Genomic DNA, 26,057 nt, shown 5'->3' with positions numbered 1-26,057 from the left:
TCTTTCAAATATAAAATAGTAAAATAAACTACAGGAGGTAATATTCAATCAAATCAAAACCAATAAACAAATGTATGTGGAGTGGACATAATGAAGGTGATATTAGAACCTTATGAAGCCAGTACCAGTCAACTATCCAAAAGGGTGTAATGAAGGTAATGAGGCCAGAAAGGAGCCCCATATTTTTTTACAAGTTGCTGGCTTCCTTCTCACACTGTACAGGATCTTCTCAGGAGTACTATATGATGTTAATTCGTTCAACCAATGTCTCTGAGAGGGAGACAGTTCAGATTTCCAATTTAGCAATATACACTTTTTGCCAGTGTGCTTTTTTATTCTTACATTCTTATTCATATTGTTGTTATGGTTGTTGTTATTATTGTTGTTGTTATTATTGTTGCACTGGTCCACACACCCTAAAAATATTAAAATGGAAAGTAACTTGTACTTTGAGTAATTTATTAACCACAACCAGATTTGGTTTCTCAAATGGTAATTTTCACTTTTTAGGCTACTAGAGTCTTTAATGGGAGTGATTGTACTTTTACTTGTAGCCTACTGGCTGCATAAAACCCTCTGCTCTGCCCTCATATCACTCCTTTTGCAGCACTTCATGCATGTTTTGAGCGTGCTGCGCCTTTAAACGCCAGGCGTGGCTCTCCTACTACGACCCGCCTTTTATGCATAACAGCCGCCTGTCCTCCCCCCGGATCATATAGTGCAGTAGCCCGCAAAGAAAGTGACCACAAGCCGAAGCCCATCAAGCCCTTTGAGCAGCGGCACTGCGGAGCGCGGGACTGTAGGTTCGAGCGAGAGATAAAAAGGATACGATTGGGAAAACTCCGCTTTGAAGCAGAATACTACTCGTAAGGAAACATTTGTGTGTTCGTTCGCTCACTGGTTTATTTTTTGGGGCACTCCTATGCGAACGGTGGATCTATGAAGACGCAGGCAGGCTTTTCCTTCGCAACACCAGGTAAAAACTCTCGGAATATGTTCTTTTAGCAGACAGTTAGCGGTTCAGACAATTAAGACGACCCGTTTTGAAGTTTCGTTTCCAACGCGGCTGCGAGATAGTTAATTGAGATAATTAATTGATTAGCCGCTGCCACTGCCGCGCGAGAGCCACCGCTAAATTCTTTGAGCGTCATCAGGAGTTGAACTCAAGGAGGAGCCACAACAACTACTTTAGGCTACGACAGTCCCACTCGCTGGGGAGGCGCTTCATTAGCGGAGATGACAGGTAGCCTACTCGTCTAATTAATTAATCTACCCATTTCAATCTAATTGAATCAATGCATTTCCTGGTGAACAGCGAGTAGACTACTAGACGCCCCCCCCCCCCCCCCCGCTCCCCGCCTCCTCCCCTCTGTCACAGTATACTACTAAAACAGAGGTGTTATGTAAAACACTGTTGCGAAACTTGAACTTCTTCGTAACAAAACGCAGAAGAGTTTCTTCAACTTAGTGGCAATTGAAGCATCTAGACTAGTACTTTGCATAGACAGTCGCTATAGCTATAATATTCCTGTATGGTCTTTCTTAATGTGTGTGTGTGTGTGGTGGTGGTGGCAGTGAACACACAGTGGTCTTATTGTACTTTATTGTATTTCTGTCTCTTATGGTATCGCTAACACCTCATTCTTATAATATTCGTATAGGGCCAAAGTTTTGCTATAATATTTGTATAGTGTCCCTCTAACATTTATAATAGGATAACAAAGCTTTCTCGACTTTTTCCACTAAATGCAATCCATACACTGCTAAACAACATAGGCTAATCTAATCTATAGGATGTACATGTAGTACCCCAAATAACTTCATTATGCCTGGGCATAAAATAAACACACTTCCCAACTTGTGGTGTCCTCTCCAGACAGAGGGAACAGGGAGTAATTCACCCCCTGCCTGCAGCCCAAATGCCGAGCATCAGCTCCACCGCACCTCGTTATGAAAGCTGGGACATGGACCACCTCGACCACTACCAACATTACTTCTACGACGACCACGACCCGGACGAGGATTTCTTCAAGTCCACAGCTCCCAGTGAGGACATATGGAAGAAATTCGAGCTGGTGCCGACCCCGCCCATGTCCCCTATCCGGACAGTGGAAGGGGCAGGCAGGGTGGGCTTGGTGTGCCCATCACTGGGGGACAAACTGGAGTGGGTGTCCCAGTTCCTGGGGCAGGACGAGGAGCAGCAGGACCTGCCTTGCAAACTGGCCACGGCGAACGACTCCTTTGGGAACCTGAGCTCCATCATCATCCAGGATTGCATGTGGAGTGGCTTCTCCGCCGGGCAGCAGCTGGAGAGGGTTGTAGGGGAGAGGTGCGCCTCGTTCCCCGGGCCTGGCCAGGGGGCCACAGCCAAGGTCCCCGGGGGCTCTACCGCGGCGTCCCCAGGGAGGGCGCAGTGCATCCCGGCCGAGGCGCCGCCGCTCCCCGGCCTGGCGGCAGACTGTGTGGACCCGGCTGCCGTGCTCACTTTCCCCTTAACCGGTGGCTGCAAGAAACAAGTGTCCTCCGGTTCAGAGTCGCACACCGACTCATCAGGTCAGTCACCTGCCCTACAAAGATCATTGTGCAACGACTGTCAGTCTATGGAAGAAAATCACTATTACTTTCTGTAATATTCCTATAGGTTCTTTAGGACTAGTTCGTTTTAGTTTTTAATCCCTTATGGTACTGTACGAATCTACAGGTAATAGGCTGTTTGTAGGGACTCAATGGGTAGTTTATAGTAACCTTTTCATAGCCTACATTATTTTTATTTTTTCTTGTACTCGCATGATACTATTAGGTTACTGTGTTATTCCAGTAGGATATTATATCAATTTGATAGTTTTTCTATGTAGTAGCCGGCTTATCCACCAACATTTTTATTCCACGATTTTATTTGATATATGTGTATTACATACTTTTGGGTTATTGACAATTTACCTGCGCTGAAACGGCAGAGCAATGTTTTGTTCTCTGCATACTAGTTAATATGTCGCTTTGGTTAGCCATTATCTATGACTGGATATTGGCATGGCACAGCATGACTGCATTGCGTTACCTTGGTGCATGCAACACATGCGTCCAGAGCCAGCGACACGCCCATTCTCAAACATCTGCTGCTTGGCCAGGCGCCAGCAGACCAGCTGCTCCCTCTTCCCTGTTCCTCCAGTCTGACTTAGGATAACAATATCCTCTCCGCAGTCTGTGGATTTACATTTGACACAAATTCAATAAGGGACACTGCATTATGTAACAATAATGTAACAATATGGGGGGTCGGGGGGCCTTTTTGAGTTGTGTCTAGCAGTGTGTGTCCTCATGTGATATGGTCTGGTATGTAGGTTGCCATGTGATGCTGAGACCATGCATAATGGTGTGTGGAATGTCACAAAGGGAAACTTGTTGGCAGCATTCCTCCGCTCAACAGGCTGCCGCGCCAATTGTGTCAGTGGGTGGATTTGGTCGTCGTCGGGCAGCCTGGAGGCTGTGAATAGATCAGGATTAGCCCTTTACCGGGTCCACTAGGCCCGGGGAATTCTTTGACTTTGAGGCATTCTATCACAGCCCCTTTTCAGGACCATTGTGTCCTCAATGAAAACCCACGGGATGAGACGGTCATAGGAAATATAGTACGTGTCGTCCTGATGGAGAAATGGTGTATTACAGGTTCACTCGGTGTATTCCTTCTGTCTGCTTTGTAATAGGAGATGTCATCTTTTGCCGTGAGAAATAATAGGCAGGTGCCGCTCCCGCCCACGCTCTCTGGGTTCATCCTCCTTTCACCGCGTTATTCATATACAGACTACAGAGATTACTACTTTCCGAGCACAAGGGTGCAATTACTTTAAAAGTGTGTTTCAATTTACAAGTGCATTGAAATCCCCCCCCCCCCACCAAGAGTCTAGTCAGTTTGTGGGGAATCAGAGTTGATGTTTAAAATTCCATTTTCCACTCTCAGTAAATGGAGTATGGCATGGTTTTAAATATATACGGCACTGAGCGGTTAGTGATTTGCGCTGAGTGCTTCTTAACCTAAGCTGTGTCTGCCTGTCATCCTCCTCACTGTGTGCACATGAATGGCGAGGGGGACTTTCCACTTAGGCGAGCTGACCTAATGCAGTGACTATTCACAGCATCCGTGAGACTGCGTGCAGTAAGCCCAGCATTCTGTAGCACAGTGCTTCTCAAAGTGGGGTCTGGGGACTCCCACAAGCGCTCCTTTATGAGGGCCTTCCAGGGGGTCCCGAGCAAAAAGGGGAATCATTTGTTTTCACTATTATTCCATCCATAAGTAACACAATGACAGAATGTCTGTCTGACTATTTGGGTCATGGTTTTCATACCCTTTCTCCAAAAAAAATCTAAAAGCAAAAATCTTTTCAGATCGGGGATCCTGGGACAAGATCTAATCAAATGGGGGTCAGTGGTGTAACTTGTCAGTTTAGGGGTCCTGACATGATTTTTTTTTAATTTATTTTTATTTTTACAGAAGCATACGTGATACTCTTAAAGAGGCAGTAGGCAGAGTGGCTGAAGGTGGCTCACTCAACTGTTTTCGTGACCAATCCCAGTTTACTAGTCCTCATTTACAGTCGTGCACCTGTGGATTAGTTTTCTATAATCCAGTCATTATTGCCCTTTCTTTAACACAATCCTTATTGCCCTTACAGACGACGAAGATGATGAAGACGAGGACGAGGAGGAGATCGACGTGGTGACGGTGGAGCACAAGGCGCAGCAGGGCAAACCTCGTGGCCTGGCCCACGCCCGCAAACCGCTCAACGCCCGCAAACCGGTGACCATCACGGTGCGTGCCGAGCCGCTGGACCCCGGCATGAAGCGCTTCCACATCGCCATCCACCAACAGCAGCACAACTACGCCGCGCCCTCCCCGGACACCCTGCCCCCCCAGCCCGTCGAGCCGCCCCGCAAGAGGGTCCGGCACGAGGCCTCCGCCCCGGCGCCCCAACTCTACCAGAACCCTCAGCCCCACCAGCCGCGGCTGGGCCACGCCCCCTTGAACTCAGAGAGCGGGAAATGTCGCATGGGCGTCGGCTCGGAGTCGCCCGACCCCGGCGCGTGTTCTCCTACCTCCTGCGCGTCGCCTTCCTCCCCTCCCTGCTACTCCTCCAATTCCCAAAGCGGCTCCCCCTACAAGTCCCACTCCCTCTCCTCCCACCTCTCCAGTCCCCAGTCCTCCGACTGCGAGGACACGGACAAACGCAGAGCGCACAACTTCCTGGAGCGCAAGAGACGCAATGACCTACGCTCGCGCTTCCTGTCGCTGCGGGACGAGATCCCGGGGCTGGCCGAGTGCCCCAAGACGCCCAAGGTGGCCATCCTGACGGGGGCCACAGAGTACCTGCAGCAGCTGCACGCCAGCGAGAGGCAGAAGACCCAGGAGAGGAGGCAGCTCAAAGCCAGGCAGCTGCAACTCCTGCGCCGCCTCGCACAGCTCAAGCGCTCATGAGCCGGACGACTGGCACACACACACACACTCTCTCACACACACACACACACACACACACACACACACACACTCACACTCACTTGCAGAACTGAATGGGACTATGAAGGAGAAGAGACACTAATGTTCACTTTCTTGAGTGGGTCACGTTGGAATGGTGCGGGTGGATTATTTTGTCCTATCTTTTTTGTTGTTTCTTTTTTTGTGGTTTGCACATTAACTTCTGAGTGATTGATCAGGCAGTTAGCTAGTAGCCAGTCAGGACAGCAAGCTAGGGACTGATCGGGCATCTTCGGGGCAAATTAATATGTTCACGGTTACTCAATTTGGTTCTCTCTCCCCGTTATTATATTTCCCCTTCTGCTAAAAATGATTCCAAAAAATGTTGCTTGCTACTGGAAGACATGTTGTAGGTGCCGGAGCCTGCCAGTAGGTGAACTGCTACAACTGTGCTGTTAAACCGTTGCATGGTCTTGTTGGTCTTCCTGACCTCGTTGGGGCTGGGTATGCTTGCACAGCCGTGGGGTCTCTTGGTGCGACCGCGTCTTCTGACTAGACTCCTCCTCCTACTCTAGCTTCTCTTGACCTTTTGTTAACCACCTCCTTTCTGGTCGCCTTCTGCTGCTGAGCAAGTTGCCCTTTTCGGCTCGGTCGTTTCCTTTCTGTTTCACTTTGTCCTCATTCACATCAGCATCTCATCCATCTCCCTCATCCCCTCCTGTTTTCTGCATTCCTCTTCTGTAACTCCTGCTGTTGTTTGTAAGCAGTTTAAAGATCCATGCATTGTTTCTCCACTAGACCACTGGTTAAACCTAGGCTTTTCTTTGGAGGACGTCTATCGCTTTGCTTTTAGACCCTTGTTGAGACCTCAAGCTTGTCTGGGGAGCTGGCTCTTTTCTGCTGCATCTGATCCCGTGTCTGTGTGCAGGCTTTCGGGGGGCTGTCGTGGGAATGTTTTGAGCCATAGGACAAGTAGGGATTCTGCTCCTCTGGTGAACCCTCAGATTCTTAATTTCCTAATACTAACCTCTGCACCTGCAGGCTCCACGGAGAACATTGCAGTGTCCTTCTCTATTGCATGAGGGGACTGTAGCCGAAAGCACCACGCCCACCATAACGGCCTGTTTTTGTAGCATTCTTATTTTTTTTTTACTTGGGTGGAAGTGAAGAAATATGTTAGCATGCCATGCAGGTGGCATTTTGAGATTTTGATTAGATGCACGCGTAACCAAATATGAATCGTGAATATTATCCCATTCTCAAGCAACAACTGCAAAAATGTTTGAGAACATATTTAGCAAGATTCCACTATGTCTTTTATTATTGATGTGCCATGGAGACCAGCCAAAAGGTGAATGTCTGCTTCAATTGATCAACCAAAAGAAGCTATTACAGAGCAACTTTTTCCCCCCTCTCCCCCAACAATGCCAACTTTTGCTTGGAAATGAAGCCCACTCCATTCAAACTGTACATTTAATTCATCTTGCTGTTTGATATCATTTGTAAATTAATTTCTTTTTTGGTTTTGTTTTGCATTTGAGGTATTGCCTAGAGAAGCCTTTCAATGTATGTAGACTATCCTGTTGGATGTTTTGTATATAGTTTCCTTACTGTACAGTCCCCTTCCAAACCAAAACCAGAGCTGTCTACTTTTACTCATCCTAGTTTTTGTTCCACCCTGTGCTGAACCAGGGCGAAGCTTGCTGGCTTTTCAAAGATAACTCAAAAGCTTCTATTTTTGTTAATAAAATGATTATGAAAAAAAGGAGTCAAAATAATAAAACACTCATTAAATATTGATTACACTAGCCACTTTGTGACACCATTTTTTCAATGCCTATTTGTTTTCTTTACTGTTTAATTTTTTTTGTCTCTGGGTTTTTTTGATTTGTACATGTCAAAGTTGACAAGAAAAAGGTTTTGTACTATATTTTCCTACAGAGTTGTGTTTCAGTGTGAGCTAATGACTGTTTTTGTTATTGTAGCTGGTTGGGCTCTGTTGGTGGTTATGTGCTGAAAATTGACATGTGCAGCCTCTTCCCTCCGTTTCTTTCCAGATCAGCCTATTTGGAGGAGGCGAATGCCCCTTTATTCAATCCAGTCATTGTAGCTATAGCACTCTCAAATCTGACAGCAGGGGGGGGGGCTTAAGAGGATCTACTGGCTAAACCTCTGGCTGTGCGTAGCCTTTGGTGACCTCAATGTTACACCTTTCTCTATGCTTTTTCCCCTCTGCGGTGCTCCTCCATAAGCCATACACCTGATAGCACTGTAGCCCTGAAACTAGTACTGTAAATGACTCGATCCCGCCAAGTAGCATGCCCTGCTATTACCGGGGCACTCAGGGAACTCCAAGTAGTCTGTAGCTCTTGTTTATGGTAGGACCCTAGGCTGAGCTTGAGGAAAATACCCCTGCTACAATGTTTAATCCCAAAAGCCTGGATTATTCCCCTCGCCACCCACTGGGTGAAGAGAGAGCGATAGAGTCGGGGAGGTTTGGCCGGCGATCCAGGATGTCTTCGTTAACTTGCCCCTCCTCCTCCTCAGCGAGCTCCCAACACCTCCCTCTGCGAATCAGTTCAGCACAAAACCACCATTGGCCTTGGCCTTTTCTTTCAGAGGAGTAGAGCCTCAGGAGTGGTTAGCCCACGGGTTTCTTTTTGTTTTTGTTTGATTTGTTCTGGTCACTGCCTGGTCTCTGCTGTTGGCACGGTCATGGTAGCAGTGGGCGTTACTTTGGGAGGTAGACTATGGTGACTATGGAGCCTTGTCTCAGCACTTTGTTTTTCTGTACCTCATAAGCCTCTATGTTATGGGAGAGTAAGTCAGAAACTTAATAAATTCAATGTTCGACATCATGCCTGTTTGTTTCATTCATGTCTCATTTTCTCTCAGCGTTGCAAAAATATCCTCTTGCTGCTTCAGCATTATCGGCTGGATATAGCTACTTCAGTCCAATGCCCCATGCATTTTGAGCTGGATCAGAATATATTATGCTGTAATACAAATTTAAGCTGCAACAATTAATCAATTAGTTGATTGACAGAAAATTAATGTTAACTATTTTGATAATCATTAACTGTTTTGAGGGTTTTTTTTTAGAGAAAAGTCCAAATTCTCTGATTACACCTTCTAAAATGTGAATATTTTCTGGTTTCTTTACTCCTCTGACAGTAAACTGAATATATTTGGGTTGTGGACAAAACAAGATATTTGAGGATCATATTTGAGGTCATCTTGGGTTTTGGGAAACACTGAAAATGGAAATTTCACGTTTTTATGACATTTTATAGACCAAACTAATTCATTAATCGAGAAAATAATCGACAGATTAATCGATAATGAAAATAATCGTTAGTTGCAGCTCTACTAAAAACCACCTGTATGAGTGAACAGTACACACACTTCTCCCTCTCCCTATCCTGAGCAGTCTCCAAGGCAACCCATCCCAGCACCTCTGCCATGGCAACAAGCATCTTCGCTTGCTTAATGCTTACCACTGCTGAGCTCCTACAGTTTCCATAGAAACAATACCAACTAAGTTATCCCCCCTTTCTCATTAAAGGCATTTCATGGAAATAGGCAGTTATTGATCAGATCTGTTCACACAACAAGGACATGTAAATCTATTCTGACACTTCTGGATGATAAATGTGTTTACCTGGGCTCAATCCAGTTTGATGATACCAAGTAGTCAGGTGCCAGAGCAAGAAGGGGAGCGGCTACTGTGGCCTGCTCCAGCGTAGATTTCAGATAAAAACAGGGTGTAAATGACGTATTTTCAAGTCAATTTGGCATCTCAGGGCTTGTGGAGACTTGGATTACGCCAGGTGAGCCGTAGCCTATGGATTTTTTCTTCTTTTTTACGTTTGATAGTTGGTCAGGTCTCCATCCACTTCAATAATTGGAGAATTCTGCATTGTGTTGTGAAACTGCACAAATGTTTTGTGGACTAAAACACGTCACCGCCCTTCCATCGGCATGGGGGTGAGTAATGAGTGAATTTTAATTTTTACGTGAACTATTACATTTATTTGTTGCCCATGACTTTAATAGACCCATCACAAACGACCTTACAAGACGATGCAACATAATACGGTAATCCATCAATCAAGTTACCACAGTACACTTTCTGTTGCCTAGTAACCCCTATGTACTCACTGCACATGCGCAGAGCCGTCAGCTGGGCAACGAGGAGCAGCATCATGGCGGCGTCCACTCTCGTGCAGTGTGCCTTGCAGAGAGCCATGGGCCCTTCTTTAGTCGTGATTTTGGGAGCTACCGGCACCGGAAAGTCCAAACTAGCGATCGAGATCGGAAAACGGGTTCAAGGAGAAATAATCAGCGCCGATTCCATGCAGGTAAGACAGCTGTTAACACGAGGAAATGCGCTGCTAGTGCTCCACACGGCACTGACGGCAGCCATAGTGCTAGTGACAAGAAGAGCATCGCACGATGGCAAACACACATTTAACATGATACAGTACAACATCGAGATGATTGGCGGTCAAATGAATGCAGATCAGAATGTAAGCGAGCAACGTCGTAGGCTAAATGTGGAGCCTTGCGAGGACTCCACTCCAGTGGGTCCGTATTAAAGAAAACAAAACAATGAATAACGTTTGTTAAATTGTATGATCTGTAACCTAAGTTAACGTTTAGCCCCGTGGGAAAACGGAATGCTTATGAATGGCGACTCGGATCAGAGGGTTTTCCTCTCCCCATCTCCAGTAGGCTATAATCTGTAGACTACAGAAGACCACACGGTATTTTTTTTGTCTTTCACGATGTCACCATGTCAGACTAGGCACTAGGCAATCATACTGTCATCATCATAAATTCGTGATCTTGGCCGGGAGACAGTGGCAACACTGTCTGATCCCGACCAGGACTGCCAACTCTGACGCACACCGGGAACGATCCGCACGCCACAAGTCCCATTTTCTCATGCAGTGAAAAACAAAATCATAATTGATAACTTCACGGAGCGAAAAGAGGACTGTCAGCGCAGGCAGGCAGGCAAGACAGACAGCACAGCAGCACCATGTAGCAGCCGAAAGCGAGAAATATAGCCTACAAAGTATATTGGCTATAATAGCTGTTAGCTGGTAGGTCTATATTGTAGCCTACCTACAATATAATAGCTTGTGTAGTCTATATTTCTCGCTTTCCCTGCATGATGCTGCTCAGCGGCTCTCCCTCTGCTTTCTCACATGCAGGCAGGCAGGCAGTGAGTGAGTTGCTGGTTGCTATGGTTACAGGGTGAGGATGCTCTGTTTCTGCCCCAGAAGCTGTATTTCAAGCTGAAGTCGTAATAGTTGTCAAACTAGGCTAGAAAACACCCAAAAGACTGACATGCTAAGTATTTTCGTCGATAGTCTTTGATTATGTCACACTACAAGAGGTAAAGACAGCCCTTCATTGTTCCTGACGGTCATATTCGAGCCCACGTTGGAGATGTGTCACCCGCAACCAAATCGTGTTAATATCGTGTTGAATTTGTGTAGTCTGAGCCTGGCATAAATCATAGCTGTCTAACAAGATGGGGTTACTTACGACAATTCTTACCCATGAGTGCTTCGTGTTTTAATTATGTTGGCCGATATAGGGGTCATTCTGTCTTGTAAACGTATGGGAACGCCTGATCTACTTCCGGTGTCTGTCTGGACAAACTGTTGTCCTGTATGACTGACTGCAGTTTGCTAACGTTACAGAGACATGAGAGTGACAGACACAGGACGTCATGTCAGACATGACCTCTCCTCATTACAGGCAAGGTTGTTTATCCACAGAGGAACCACATTCAATTAGCTGTCATGGTAGACATTTAAGGTCTTTACACACCAAGTCAGTTTTTTCGTCTGAAATTGACGCATGTAAAAAAACAAAAAACAAAACGACCTCACTTGTGTCACTCATCGTTGACACACCGTGTCCGTCAATTTCGGCCGTCATGAAAGTTTTCGGAACAGGTTCGATTTTCTGTGTTTTTCGCATCAGTCAAAAGCCTTTTGCAAGCTGTTTGACCCGTGTGTGTCTGTGTTTGGGAGGGAGAGAGAGACAGAGGAGCAGCTGAGCGGAGAGGCTCCACTCACTGGCCCCTCTCTGCTCCCTTCCCTGGCCCCGGGGCACACAGCCACAGCTGGCTTTGGCGAGGTGAAGGTGCAGCACGGAGCCCCTATCCAGTGCGATACTGCGAGTCGCGACCATTCCCCGACCTGCTGCCATGATCTGCCATTCTGCCTTCTCCAGTCCACATCACCGCTGCTGCAGTCAGCTCTGCTGCCTGTCACCTAGTCATGTTGTAATGTGCATACTAGGAGAGGACAAATATTTGTCTCGCATTGCGAATAGAACGACAAACTTATTAATAAAACGCATCCGACTCAGTGTGCAAGGTGTCTGTGCATGATGATTTTTTTCAGATGACTGATGAAAAAACCCCGCATATGAACAAAATTGACCTTTTAAGGCTAATGTACACCGCCTCTGGAACAGATGCAGTACAGCTCCGGTACGGCTGCAAACACTCATGTAATCTATCAGACGGATGCGGGATCTGACAAAAATAGAACAGGTGCATAACTTTTTCCGTATCGCATGTATCACCCATCAATTAACATGGGTGAGAGTCGATCAGGCAGTTTTACCGGATCCGCAACGCAGCCGTAACGCATCTGGTGCACATTGCCTGTTAGTGGTGATTGGAGGTTTGCAGATGAAGCGGCCTGAATGCATAACGTTATAGGAAGGAAGGAAACAACAAAAGATAAGTTAATCCGGATAGCATTTGCGCAACTCTTAGATAAATAACAGTTTCCTCTGCCGGTAGACAAATGGTAATTTAAAAAAATCAATGGACTTCAGGCCATGTAATTCCTTTTGATTTAGAAGCAGTTGAACTGTTTTAATGTGACAGTCATTTGTGTCGCTAACACAGCAGCATGACTGGAGTTGGGCCATGACTGAATAGAAAGGGACTATTGATTGAAATGGGCAGTCAGTTCATTATTGTTTAAAGTTTTTGGTATGGAGCTGGCATTATTTCCTGTCAAGTGTCAGCCGGAAATAGTTGCTGGTTTTGGTCAAAATGGTAAATCAGACAACTCAGTACTTAGTGATGAGAAGAGGTCTGTCTGCACTTAGGATGTATTGTGGATATTATTATATTACACACAAGGGTCAAATTAAAGTCTTATGATGACAGTCTGCATTTTGAAATGACAGGCCTTCCCTTTGCATGCTCTCTTTCATTGGCCGTGTTCTGTCTGTGTGTGTGTGTGTGTGTGTGTGTGTGTGTGTGTGTGTGTGTGTGTGTGTGTGTGTGTGTGTGTGTGTGCGCGTGTGTGTGTGTGTGTGTGTGTGAGAGTGAGTGATAGAGAGAGAGAGTGTGAGAGAGAGAGAATGTTAAAATCTCAGGCTGGCATCGCTTTGCTTTCTTCCCTCCCTCCCACCCTCTCAGTTCTCAGGCTCCATTGCCATAGCAACCAGAGGGCATACGCACGCACGCACGCATGCACACACACACACACACACACACACACACACACACACACACACACACACACACACACACACACACCAACTTTCTCCAAATCGGACAATTTCCAGTGTGTGTCACTGTGACACCGGTGGCGGGGGTCGACGGCCGTTCACAGCACATTTCATTAGGACCGTTTCCCCTAGAATGCAGCGCTTTCTTCCCCCTCCTCGCCTTTCGGCGCGCTGTCAAGGACAACGCGCGTCTCTGCGGGGAGCGAGTCTTCCAGCAGTCACCTGGTACTGGGTAAACTGGGTTACGCTAATAGCATTTTCAGCCCAGAATATCTCAACGACCAGCAGCAGCTCTGGCGGAGAGAAGAGGTGGCCTAGTTACAGCCTCGCAGACCTAGCCTATCTCCACAATCGCCTGCCTTGTTGCTACCCTCCTGTTGGTGTGTGTGACAGAGAAAGAGAGACACTGACAGAGAGAGAGAGAGAGCAGTGTTGGGCCGTAACCTAGTTACTGTAATTGTATTACTTTTGCAGTAACTAGTAGTGTAAGGGATTACAATTTCCAAAACAGTAATTATATTGCAGTTACTAATCCAAGTAACTTCAAGTTACTGCATTACTTTCCCCAGCATTGGCACAGCGCTAAAATGAAGTGTGGAGACAGGTCTGGCTATGCGAGACTACTGCGTCGCCAGAACATGATTAGTTTTTTGTCCTATTCACCTTATGTTCAGACGCGGGGGTGGGCCAAATTCTTCCGGGTTGTGTTAACACTTCTGGCGGTCACGGCGCGAAATATAAAAGAATGTCGAGGAAGAGAGTTGTTTTTGTAGCGGACAGTGCAGGGGGTAAAACAAAGAACGTAGCCTACTACTTTGAGCTCAGTACACAGCAAGCAAGCAAGCGGAGTATCCACTGTTAGCCAGGTCAGATAACGTTATCGTCGACAATGACGAGCACTTTCTTGTAAAACATACCTGGACTCCAACAAAGAAAGCTTCAGATAGTTTTCTCTCCTCTGAGCGCAGCTCGAGCCATTTACGTCTGTAAGACCTGCAGACGTAAACGTAATTCCCTGGAATGCGAGAATTAACGAGCCAGTTACATGGCGTTGCATTCTTAGACATTGCCGTTTGCTTTTATTTGGTATGTTACATACAATTGGCTAAATTATTAGTTAATTCAGAGTTAGATGATATTGGAGCAGCCAGCCATTTTCTTTTTCTTTTTTTGCCGGAAGTCGTCACACGACCACACAACCGGGTCAAATGGGCGTGGCTACATAAGGTGAATAGGCAAATAAATAAAAAGTATGCAGTTTGGCTGATTGGTGACTCCTCCTGTGATGTTAATTATTGTTCCAATAAAGTGGATTCAGTTCTAAAGGAGCTGGCTAAACAGGTTGTACGTCACTTTTACAGAAGGGTGGGGGGCTAGAGAAAATAATATACCGTAGTAGTAATGTAAAGGATAACATAACTAATAACAACTAATAATACCGTAACTAGTAAAGTAATTTGATTACTTTTTAAAGGAGTTACTAAGTAACTAATTACACTTCTTGAGTAACTTGCCCAGCAGTGAGAGAGAGAGAGAGAGAGGCTGCCTATGTGAGAATGAGGCTGTGTGTAGGCTAGAGCCGCACTGTGTTGTCTCTGGGATAGGAAACAGTCTGGTCTTGTTTGGGAGAACGCAGAATTGTGCTGAGTCGGTGCATATTCGCGCGGGCCCAGCAGCTGATGGTGAATGGGCCACTGTGGCCACTGGGAAGTGTCTATTGTCCCGGGGAGAATTGGTTCCCACACTCCCTAACACTCCTATTGTGTGGACCCCCCTCCCCTCCCCTCCCCTCCCCTCCCCTCCCCTCCCTCCCCGGCACACAGTTCATTGGAAATGCAGGTTGGATATTATTCACTCATTAAATGAAACATGCTATCTATGGCACACACACACACACACACACACACACACACACACACACACACACACACACACACACACACAGGCTGTACTGTCATTGACATTGAATCAGGCCTCGCACTAAATAGTGCTAAGCAGGGGTTCCCAAAGCGTGGTTCAGGGACCACCAGAGGGCCCATGAGAGGGTTCCAGCAAAAAGACCAAATGGATGGATTTGACTGTTATTTCATTAGGATCGAAACAGTACAGACGGTCGCCAATTCATATCTGACAACAAAACCTTCTCGCCGGGTATGTACCGGTCCTCAAAAAGTCTGGAAAAATCTGAAATTATTGAAATTTAAGGTCTCAACAACAAAATTTGAATGAGTATTTTAGTTCAAGATGCAATACTTTATTACATGGCATGGCAGGGCCTTGTGCCCTAAATCTGAAATGCACAAGAAGATACAAATCGCTCCCTCTGTTTGGTTAGTTCATGCCCTCGCTTTCAAAGTTTCAAACTAATTCAATCCAATTGCCACAATTACTTGAATTTACTTGATTTACCGCTATTTAGCCTGATATTTTGTTGATAGCTTTTTTTGTTGTTGTTTAGAATCAGGCTTTTGATGAGGTGTATCAAGAAATGTATATAAATTCCTTAATCAAGTTTCACATCAGGTAAAAACTGAAGGGAGGAGATAAGATGATTTATCAAGGCAGGGCCTACTGATGCTTGGCATTATTGCTAGGGAACAACTGACAGGGATATTGACAGTAAGGGGATTGAGAGAGTGCACTGCAACAAGTGGGATTCCAATGAGGAGTGCACTAGGACCCTGTGATCATGCTTCATTATGCTGCCTGTGTACTTAGAAGCTGGTAGTGCAGAGCTGATGGATGTTAAACACTAACGTCGGGTTCACACACATGCCTAGAGCGACGCTTAAAGCAACGCCTAAGCAACGGCTAAAATTTAGGCGTCCTTGTTAACAGACGAGAGCGTTCACACATACCGCTGCCACGCTGTGCTGAAGCCACGCTCGCGCTGTGCCTACGCTGCGCTGCATTTATCGTTTAGGCGTCTGTTCTATTTTTCAGCTCTAGGCGCGCTGAACTGTCAAGCTGGCTGTTGTTTCTGGTGGACTTGGGCCATATTTTCTACCGAGTTTGCCCAAAAGGGAGGGTGGAGCGCGAATTAACGAGTGCATAGTAGGAAAGCTGTCCTTCATGTGTTCCTCTATTAACGTCTTTTCTATCAGATGTATATATACCCCCCCTGTCTCAATGCATATACTCATGGTGTTGATGACTCATAGTCACATGATTACCCGAGGGAAGGGCCAAGAAATAGTCAGACATCCTCACTTGCACATTACAATAAAAAAGAGGACTCACCCATGCTATAAATCAGATCTGAAAAGTGTAAAAAAACCGCTGCTCATGTGTTCAGCGTAGCGCAGAGCGTGGCGTCCTGTGTGAACGAAAATAGGTGCCAGGCGTGCATGAAGCAATGCCTATATGCGTAGGCATAGGCGTAGGCATATGCGTAGGCATAGGCGTAGGCGTGTGTGTGAACCGGCCGTAAAGGGGTTGGTGCCATTGCTCTGGACATATTAATGAATTAATCACATGTGCTCATTTTATATCTGTTTGCATCATGTGTTTTATGCAATGCAAGCACACGTTTCATACAGCCAGCACGCACACAATAGCGTGTCGTGCACACAATAGCGTGTCGTGCACACGAGTTAAAACGTAGTTAAATTTTTTCCGCCATAAGAAGGCCACCCCCAGGCTGTGTGTGTGGGCGGGGGGAGTGGGGTGTCCATAGAAAACTCCTCTTCAAAGGTCCCAGGGGGCAATTGAACAGGTCATGCACAAGGTGGGTGACCATTGAGCATTACTTTAGTGTGTGTGAATGCATATTGGAGGTATTGGTGGGTAGTGACCCTCGCTTTATACAGCCAGGACAATAGAAGAAAGAGCTGCCATATTCTCCCAAGGACAACAGTGAGCAGTGACACTTTGTGACAAAGGAACACAGGTTTGACGGGTGATTTATTATAATTGAATAATATTATGTGGAATGTGAGCTGTAGAACATTCAACATACCGTCATGAGCGTTGTCATCTTGGCCTATAGACGGTTTTAACTTGACAACAATAACAACCATCACAACCCACCTGAATATCCGGTTTACTTCCTGTATGCATAGCTGAGTGCAGGCTGATATTCGGCTCATATTAAATGTTAACGTTAGGCCGTGTCTCCGACAGACACAGTAACAAGTTAGCCTATTTCGGTCTTTATCTAGTAGTAGTTAGTAGTTGTTGTTGTTGTTGATAGTTGCCATAACAACAACCACCCCTGTCGGAAAGGCGTGCACACGCTGGGTAATAGGAAGCGTTGTTGTCTGGTCCGGAGCTAGCCTGAGAGGCTAATAAAAGCTACATGTTACAGAGTAAGCTGACTATCAGTACGTTATTGCACGCATAGGCCTATCTTTACATTAAAAAAAATAGAAATAGAAGTAGGCTATGTCAGTGTTTCCCCTGAACAGCTGAGCAAGTGGACACTGTCAATAGTTAGCACTGTGAAGATGATACAATTCAGGTTGCGGTAATGCAAAATTTAAGGTTGCCAACCGCCATAAAACACAGAAGAAGAAGCTGAGAAAAAGGAAATGCTGTGGGGTTGCAGCTTGTGAAAACCGTCTATATAGTGACATAGTGACATGAAGTATGTCTTTCTCAGGAAGAACATCTCAGACTAATATGATGTAAACTTGGAAATGTGATGGTCATGTGAGCTTATTTCAGGTCAGCGGCTCTTTCTCTCCAGTATCATAGTAGCATGCTAGCCAAAATGTTCCATTATCATTGCCCAAACTGAATCAATTCCACACCTGTTACAGGATGAACTGCTCTGCTAGCTCAATCTAGTTGTAACTAAAATATTCGGTAGCAAAAGTTATTGTCACACATACCTGTACATTGTAGAACGAATCCTGGACAAGCTAGCATCACTCAATAGAGTGTGCCAAAGTCACGCCCTCTTCAGGGTTTGGCATTACAACCTAAGAGATTTCATTGCCATTAATTTTTCCATAGACGTTTCATAAAGTGCTTATAAAAATAGTTTTACCTGGTCAAACCAAGTGATTCAGCGAATGGGGAATTAAATCTCCAGCGCTCTCTCAACTCGTGTTTGCCTTTTTCACAGCAGCCATTTTGTGTCTCAAAGGCAGGAAGTAACACAGGCGCAACCAAAACACTAATAAGGGCCCTGGCACTGGAACACCTAAATGGATTAGAAGTTGGAAACCCTCATTCACCTTTTTCACTTCGCACCCAATTGACCCATTTTGTATCTAAAAGGCAGGAAGTAACGCTGGTGCAAGCAGAACATTAATGAGGGTTTCCAACTTTCAATCCATTGGGTAATTAATGTTTTGCTTGCACCTGTGTTACTTCCTGCCTTTTAGACACAAAATGGCTGCTGTGAAAAAGGTCAATATGAGTTGAGAGAGCACTGTTTCATTAGCAATGATTGGACACATGTAGGCTAGTTCCACAACTGTTATGCAAAAAACTGCTTTGCCAGCTCAATTGCAATTTGCAACTAAAGTATTCCCCAACAAAACATTTTTTGTCACATAGATTAGCCACTGTATACAGTAGTCAGTCACCAATGCGACTAAACACATCAAAATGTTTAGCTATTTCTTCTGTTACTCACAAATGTAAATATTTAAGTGATAGTTGCAGTTTTTGAGTTATGAATTCTTTTTAAACACTAGGGCGAGCGAGCATCACTCAACAGGGTGAGGGAGCGGCGTTTGACTGATAGACTGACTGCCCTGACTTTGGCCCCTGAACATGCCTTGTGGCGTGGGAAAAAACAACTCTCCTCCTACACACGTGTTACATGTGTGTGCAAATGAAAGGGACACATGCCCTCAGGAACACACTTAACACACATTACACACACATGACTGCTTAGGTCGCTGGAAGATTGATAGTGTTGGTTTCTGTAAACCTGTGGTATACCGCACACAGCCCTAGCTCTTACACACACACACACACACACACACACACACAAACACACACACACCAGAGATGGGGACTTGGACTTGCGACTTGGAATTGAGTCGCATTTAAGTCGCACACAGTGACTTCAGACTTGACTTGAGACTCGTCCTCAAAAGACTTGAGAATCGACTTGGACTCGAGATTTGGGTCTCGTGAACAATCTTTATGTTTATTTTTTCCACACATTAACATGTCTACTAATAATAATCATACTAATACTAATACTAATCAATGCTGATACGGTATGCTAATAAAGGAGAGGAAAATACAGTACATGCTGTACTATGCAGACCATCAATAAGAGACTTGAGACTTGACTTGGACTTGTGACCAAATACTTAGTTGAGACTTGACTTGGACTTGTGACCAAAGACTTGAGATTTGACTTCGACTTGCAAAAAATTACTTGTGAGCATCTCTCTCGCACGCGCACGCGCGCACACACACACACACACACACACACACACACACACACACACACACACACACACACACACACACACACACACACACACACACACAGCGCTTGTCTAGTCTACGTATTAAATGCATCCCACACTCAAACACTGTGCAGCTATGTGTTGTATCCCTCTAATTTACTCACACACACATCTCTGTCTCCCTCCCTCCCTCTCTCTCTCTGTATCTCTCCCTCGCTCCATCCCTCTGTCTCTCTGTCTGTCTGGTGCAGTGTGGTTATGACCTGTCTGTCTCTCTCTCTGTCTGTCTGGTGTGGTTATGACCTGTCTGTCTGTCTGTCTGTCTGTCTGTCTGGTGCAGTGTGGTTATGACCTGTCTGTCTCTTAACTGTCTGTCTGGTGCAGTGTGGTTATGACCTGTCTGTCTCTTAACTGTCTGTCTGGTGCAGTGTGGTTATGACCTGTCTGTCTCTTAACTGTCTGTCTGGTGCAGTGTGGTTATGACCTGTCTGTCTCTTAACTGTCTGTCTGGTGCAGTGTGGTTATGACCTGTCTGTCTCTTAACTGTCTGTCTGGTGCAGTGTGGTTATGACCTGTCTGTCTCTTAACTGTCTGTCTGGTGCAGTGTGGTTATGACCTGTCTGTCTCTCTCTCTATCTGTATGTCTGTCTGTCTGTCTGTCTGTCTGTCTGTCTGGTGCAGTGTGGTTATGACCTGTCTGTCTCTTAACTGTCTGTCTGGTGCAGTGTGGTTATGACCTGTCTGTCTCTCTATCTGTCTGACTGGTGCAGTGTGGTTATGACCTGTCTGTCTCATAACTGTCTGTCTGGTGCAGTGTGGTTATGACCTGTCTGTCTCTCTATCTGTCTGACTGGTGCAGTGTGGTTATGACCTGTCTGTCTCTTAACTGTCTGTCTGGTGCAGTGTGGTTATGACCTGTCTGTCTGGTGCAGTGTGGTTATGACCTGTCTGCCTGGTGCAGTGTGGTTATGACCTGTCTGTCTGGTGCAGTGTGGTTATGACCTATCTGTCTGGTGCAGTGTGGTTATGACCTGTCTGTCTGGTGCAGTGTGGTTATGACCTGTCTGTCTGGTGCAGTGTGGTTATGACCTGTCTGTCTGGTGCAGTGTGGTTATGGCCTGTCTGTCTGGTGCAGTGTGGTTATGACCTGTCTGTCTGGTGCAGTGTGGTTATGACCTGTCTGTCTGGTGCAGTGTGGTTATGACCTGTCTGTCTGGTGCAGTGTGGTTATGACCTGTCTGGCTGGTGCAGTGTGGTTATGACCTGTCTGTCTCTCTGTCTGTCTGGTGCAGTGTGGTTATGACCTGTCTGTCTCTTAACTGTCTGTCTGGTGCAGTGTGGTTATGACCTGTCTGTCTGGTGCAGTGTGGTTATGACCTGTCTGTCTGGTGCAGTGTGGTTATGACCTGTCTGTCTGGTGCAGTGTGGTTATGACCTGTCTGGATCTGACGTATCTGTTTGCAACATTGTAGCAAAGGCAGTGCTGCCTCCCACATCCCATTGACCACACATCTTTTTACTCATCCAAGAGCCAAAGAAGAGAGCTGATTTACTCGTGTGCGTGCGTGCATGCGTGTGCGCGTGTGCGTGCGTGTGCGTGTGTGTGTGCGTGTGTGTTCTGTGTGTGTTGTAAATGGCAGTCTGCGGGCGTGGTGATGCGGTACAGTAAAGCAGCGAGGGAGAGGAGGATGGCAGTATGGACGAAGGAGAGGGGGGGTGGGGAGAGCAACGTCATGAATGATTTATTAGTCTGGCATTACCGGGCCGTTCCCCACAGAGAGAAAGAGAGAGAGAGAGAGAGAGAGATGCAGGGATAAATTGTTGAGGGATGGTGCCTCGGGGGGTGTGGGTGGGGGCCGGATGGATGGATGAAAAAAGAGAAAAGAGGCAGTCACAGAGGTATTCTGTGTAAAGAAGAGGTACAGGCTATATAATGAAGAAAAGAAGGATTTAGAGAGACGGCTGAAGATGAAGCGAGCTGATTGGCTGTTGAACGTGTTGAAGCAAGGCGGCGTCTAGGGGTCAGACTGAGGACGAATCACAGCGCCTCTCTGGACCAGGGCTCGCCTAATTCGGTCTTCATGAACCAGATACAGGTGTTCTGGTATTGAAGCTGCCAACAGATGCTATTGAAACTCTCCACCTAAACCCACACTAATTAAATGATGCTAGGGCTAGCAGCTCATTAGGACATGTTGGGTTAGGGTTAGGGCTAGCAGCTCATTAGGGCAGGTTGGGTTAGGGTTAGGGCTAGCAGCTCATTAGGACATGTTGGGTTAGGGTTAGAGCTAGCAGCTCATTAGGGCAGGTTGGGTTAGGGTTAGGGCTAGCAGCTCATTAGGACATGTTGGTTAGGGTTAGGGCTAGCAGCTCATTAGGACAGGTTGGTTAGGGTTAGGGCTAGCAGCTCATTAGGACATGTTGGTTAGGGTTAGGGCTAGCAGCTCATTAGGACATGTTGGTTAGGGTTAGGGCTAGCAGCTCATTAGGACAGGTTGGGTTAGGGCTAGGGCTAGCAGCTCATTAGGACAGGTTGGGTTAGGGCTAGGGCTAGCAGCTCATTAGGACATGTTGGGTTAGGGTTAGGGCTAGCAGCTCATTAGGACATGTTGGTTAGGGTTAGGGCTAGCAGCTCATTAGGACATGTTGGTTAGGGTTAGGGCTAGCAGCTCATTAGGACATGTTGGGTTAGGGTTAGGGCTAGCAGCTCATTAGGACAGGTTGGGTTAGGGTTAGGGCTAGCAGCTCATTAGGACATGTTGGGTTAGGGTTAGGGCTAGCAGCTCATTAGGACATGTTGGTTAGGGTTAGGGCTAGCAGCTCATTAGGACATGTTGGGTTAGGGTTAGGGCTAGCAGCTCATTAGGACATGTTGGGTTAGGGTTAGGGTTAGCAGCTCATTAGGACATGTTGGTTAGGGTTAGGGCTAGCAGCTCATTAGGACATGTTGGGTTAGGGTTAGGGCTAGCAGCTCATTAGGACATGTTGGGTTAGGGTTAGGGTTAGCAGCTCATTAGGACAGGTTGGTTAGGGTTAGGGCTAGCAGCTCATTAGGACATGTTGGGTTAGGGTTAGGGCTAGCAGCTCATTACGACATGTTGGTTAGGGCTAGCAGCTCATTAGGACATGTTGGTTAGGGTTAGGGCTAGCAGCTCATTAGGACATGTTGGGTTAGGGTTAGGGCTAGCAGCTCATTAGGACAGGTTGGTTAGGGTTAGGGCTAGCAGCTCATTAGGACGTGTTGGGTTAGGGTTAGGGCTAGCAGCTCATTAGGACATGTTGGTTAGGGTTAGGGCTAGCAGCTCATTAGGACAGGTTGGTTAGGGTTAGGGCTAGCAGCTCATTAGGACAGGTTGGTTAGGGTTAGGGCTAGCAGCTCATTAGGACATGTTGGTTAGGGTTAGGGCTAGCAGCTCATTAGGACATGTTGGGTTAGGGTTAGGGCTAGCAGCTCATTAGGACATGTTGGGTTAGGGTTAGGGTTAGCAGCTCATTAGGACAGGTTGGTTAGGGTTAGGGCTAGCAGCTCATTAGGACATGTTGGGTTAGGGTTAGGGCTAGCAGCTCATTAGGACATGTTGGTTAGGGTTAGGGCTAGCAGCTCATTAGGACATGTTGGTTAGGGTTAGGGCTAGCAGCTCATTAGGACATGTTGGGTTAGGGTTAGGGCTAGCAGCTCATTAGGACAGGTTGGTTAGGGTTAGGGCTAGCAGCTCATTAGGACGTGTTGGGTTAGGGTTAGGGCTAGCAGCTCATTAGGACATGTTGGTTAGGGTTAGGGCTAGCAGCTCATTAGGACAGGTTGGTTAGGGCTAGCAGCTCATTAGGACAGGTTGGTTAGGGTTAGGGCTAGCAGCTCATTAGGACATGTTGGTTAGGGTTAGGGCTAGCAGCTCATTAGGACATGATGGTTAGGGCTAGCAGCTCATTAGGACATGATGGTTAGGGTTAGGGCTAGCAGCTCATTAGGACATGATGGTTAGGGCTAGCAGCTCATTAGGACATGATGGTTAGGGCTAGCAGCTCATTAGGACATGATGGTTAGGGTTAGGGCTAGCAGCTCATTAGGACATGATGGTTAGGTCTAGCAGCTCATTAGGACATGTTGGATAAGGGGTTAGGTCTAGCAGCTCATTAGGACATGTTGGTTAGGGTTAGGGCTAGCAGCTCATTAGGACAGGTTGGTTAGGGTTAGGGCTAGCAGCTCATTAGGACATGTTGGTTAGGGTTAGGGCTAGCAGCTCATTAGGACAGGTTGGTTAGGGTTAGGGCTAGCAGCTCATTAGGACAGGTTGGTTAGGGTTAGAGCTAGCAGCTCATTAGGACATGTTGGTTAGGGTTAGGGCTAGCAGCTCATTAGGACAGGTTGGTTAGGGTTAGGGCTAGCAGCTCATTAGGACAGGTTGGTTAGGGTTAGGGCTAGCAGCTCATTAGGACATGTTGGTAGGGTTAGGGCTAGCAGCTCATTAGGACATGTTGGGTTAGGGTTAGAGCTAGCAGCTCATTAGGACAGGTTGGTTAGGGTTAGGGCTAGCAGCTCATTAGGACATGTTGGTTAGGGTTAGGGCTAGCAGCTCATTAGGACAGGTTGGGTTAGGGTTAGGGCTAGCAGCTCATTAGGACATGTTGGTTAGGGTTAGGGCTAGCAGCTCATTAGGACATGTTGGGTTAGGGTTAGGGCTAGCAGCTCATTAGGACATGATGGTTAGGGCTAGCAGCTCATTAGGACATGTTGGTTAGGGTTAGGGTTAGCAGCTCATTAGGGCAGGTTTGGTTAGGGTTAGGGTTAGCAGCTCATTAGGGCGGTTAGGGTTAGGGCTAGCAGCTCATTAGGGCAGGTTGGGGAGACTCTGGGCTACATTCAGTCTTTAAATGAAGAATGTATTAAAAAAACATCGAGGAATGTGCAAAGAAAATCACATTTTATTGCAGGTTTTATAGACTTGTATGCGTCTGTCTAATCTTACGCTGGATAGTTCTTTCAGCTTTCTCAAGTGTTATGCATGTGTCATTGTTTTTCTTTCTTTTTTCTTTCTTTCTTTCTTTCTTTCTTTCTTTCTTTCTTTCTTTCTTTCTTTCTTTCTTCTCTCTCTCTCTCTCCCCTCACCATGCCCCCCCCCACCTCACCATGCCCCCCCCCCATTTGTGTAGCAGAGGACCAGCTGTCTCGTGCGTAAGGTTGGCCAGGAGTTCGAACACTGAGCTCATTGTCTTGACACACACACACACACACACACACACACACACACACACACACACACACACACACACACACGTTCCTCTCTCTGGCTTTGCTACGTTGCTCCGTCATTCTCTCTGACACGGGCAGACGCCACGCGGCCACAATCCATTCACTTCCCTCTTCAGACCCAGGCAGGAAGGAGTAGGCAGCCGGGCCGGGCAGCGCCAGTCTGAGCCCACCAGCTGGCTCTCCATCAAAGTACATTGGTACAATTAAAAACAAGGAAGTCGACATTTCCTCAATGTCCCCCAGAAAAAAGTGTTGACACTTTGTTGAGGAGGAGGATAAAGAAATAAGGCGATAAATAGCGACGGAAATGCATTTGCGGAAAGAATAACGATGTCGACTTGGCAAGAACACGGCTGACGAATAGTTTAATCTCGTTGCGGTGCAAAAGTGGCTGCCGGCATTGTGAAACGTCTGTGAAATATCTGTCCCACAAATGTCCCACACACACACTGAGCGTTTCCATGTAGGATGCTCAATATATTGCCAAATATATGACTAACGTTAGCTGACACTAAGGTTATTAAAACGATCGATAAGTATTGATACTAAGAATTTGAAACATAAGGGTACAGGATGGACAAACCCCGTCTTTATTTGTCACAATGCACCAAAGCATGCAGAAACGCATTATACACACACACAGAGGCGCAGTGAAATTTGTCCTCCGCATTTTCCCCATCCTGGCTCCTCCTCGTCCTCCACGGGCTGGCCAGGAGCGCCGGGCAGCTGCAGTGAAGTGCCTGGGGACCAACTTCTTCCAACCGCCGCTGGTTAGACTACGATCTTTTTGCATGTTTTTAGTGGGGGTCCATATTGATGTTATATGGAGCATGCGGGAGAACATGGAAACTCCACACAGAAAGGCCTATTCAACGACATAGCCCACCTGGGCACCAGGCAGCGAAGGCATGGGCAGACACACCCACTCCCCAGTGTCAACAGCGTCCCAGGCACAAGTCCAACAACGCAGGACCTTCTTGCTGTGAGGCCGGAGTGCGAGGCAAGAACGCTACCACTGCGCCACCCCAAATAATATACTAATTTGCAGCAGGTATCAATAAGTATCGATACAAAGAATGTCAAATGTATACAATATTCATTTGCAACAGTATCGATGCCAGTGCTTTCTCTTAAAGACCCTGGAAACCGAAATCCCAAAAAACCCGAACTATGTAATTTAGGGTCTTATGTGAGTAATTATAAGCCTCAAAAAGTTTGAGACATTAGTTTCAACCCAAATCCTAGATATCGCCATTTCAGTATTTATAATTTTTCGTGAGGCAGCTTTGAATTGGGCGGTGCTGAACTGAAATCAAACATACTCATTTCATTGGTGGATATCTGTTGCTTCAACAATCTAAAAGTGTTCTCAGGCTGATGACAAGAGCAGGGGTAGCCTAAACTGCTG

At 46.4% G+C, this 26,057-nt stretch overlaps 2 protein-coding genes across 2 annotated transcripts in view; both read left to right on the top strand.

Annotated features, from left to right (window-relative positions):
- Positions 1-811: 811 nt before the first annotated feature.
- Positions 812-8,315, top strand: myclb (MYCL proto-oncogene, bHLH transcription factor b). Its single transcript, XM_083646742.1, has 3 exons — positions 812-976; positions 1,877-2,553; positions 4,671-8,315. Exons 2-3 carry the CDS (start codon positions 1,920-1,922, stop codon positions 5,468-5,470), a joined length of 1,434 nt encoding a protein of 477 aa, XP_083502868.1. The 5' UTR covers positions 812-976; positions 1,877-1,919; the 3' UTR covers positions 5,471-8,315.
- A 1,357-nt stretch (positions 8,316-9,672) lies between these two features.
- trit1 (tRNA isopentenyltransferase 1) overlaps positions 9,673-26,057 on the top strand; it is a gene marked incomplete at its 5' end in the record, with an annotated part of 59,077 nt that continues 42,692 nt past the window's right edge. The window contains one exon of the mRNA XM_083646751.1: positions 9,673-9,828. Coding sequence (XP_083502877.1) covers positions 9,673-9,828 — 156 coding nt within the window. The remainder of the gene's footprint in view (positions 9,829-26,057) is intronic.

Source organism: Poromitra crassiceps, assembly GCF_964638095.1.
Source record: "Poromitra crassiceps genome assembly, chromosome: 11".
Classification (NCBI taxonomy): Eukaryota; Metazoa; Chordata; class Actinopteri; order Beryciformes; family Melamphaidae; genus Poromitra; species Poromitra crassiceps.
The sequence above is the reverse complement of the archived record's forward strand: the minus strand, read 5'-3'. Positions and strand labels throughout refer to the sequence as shown.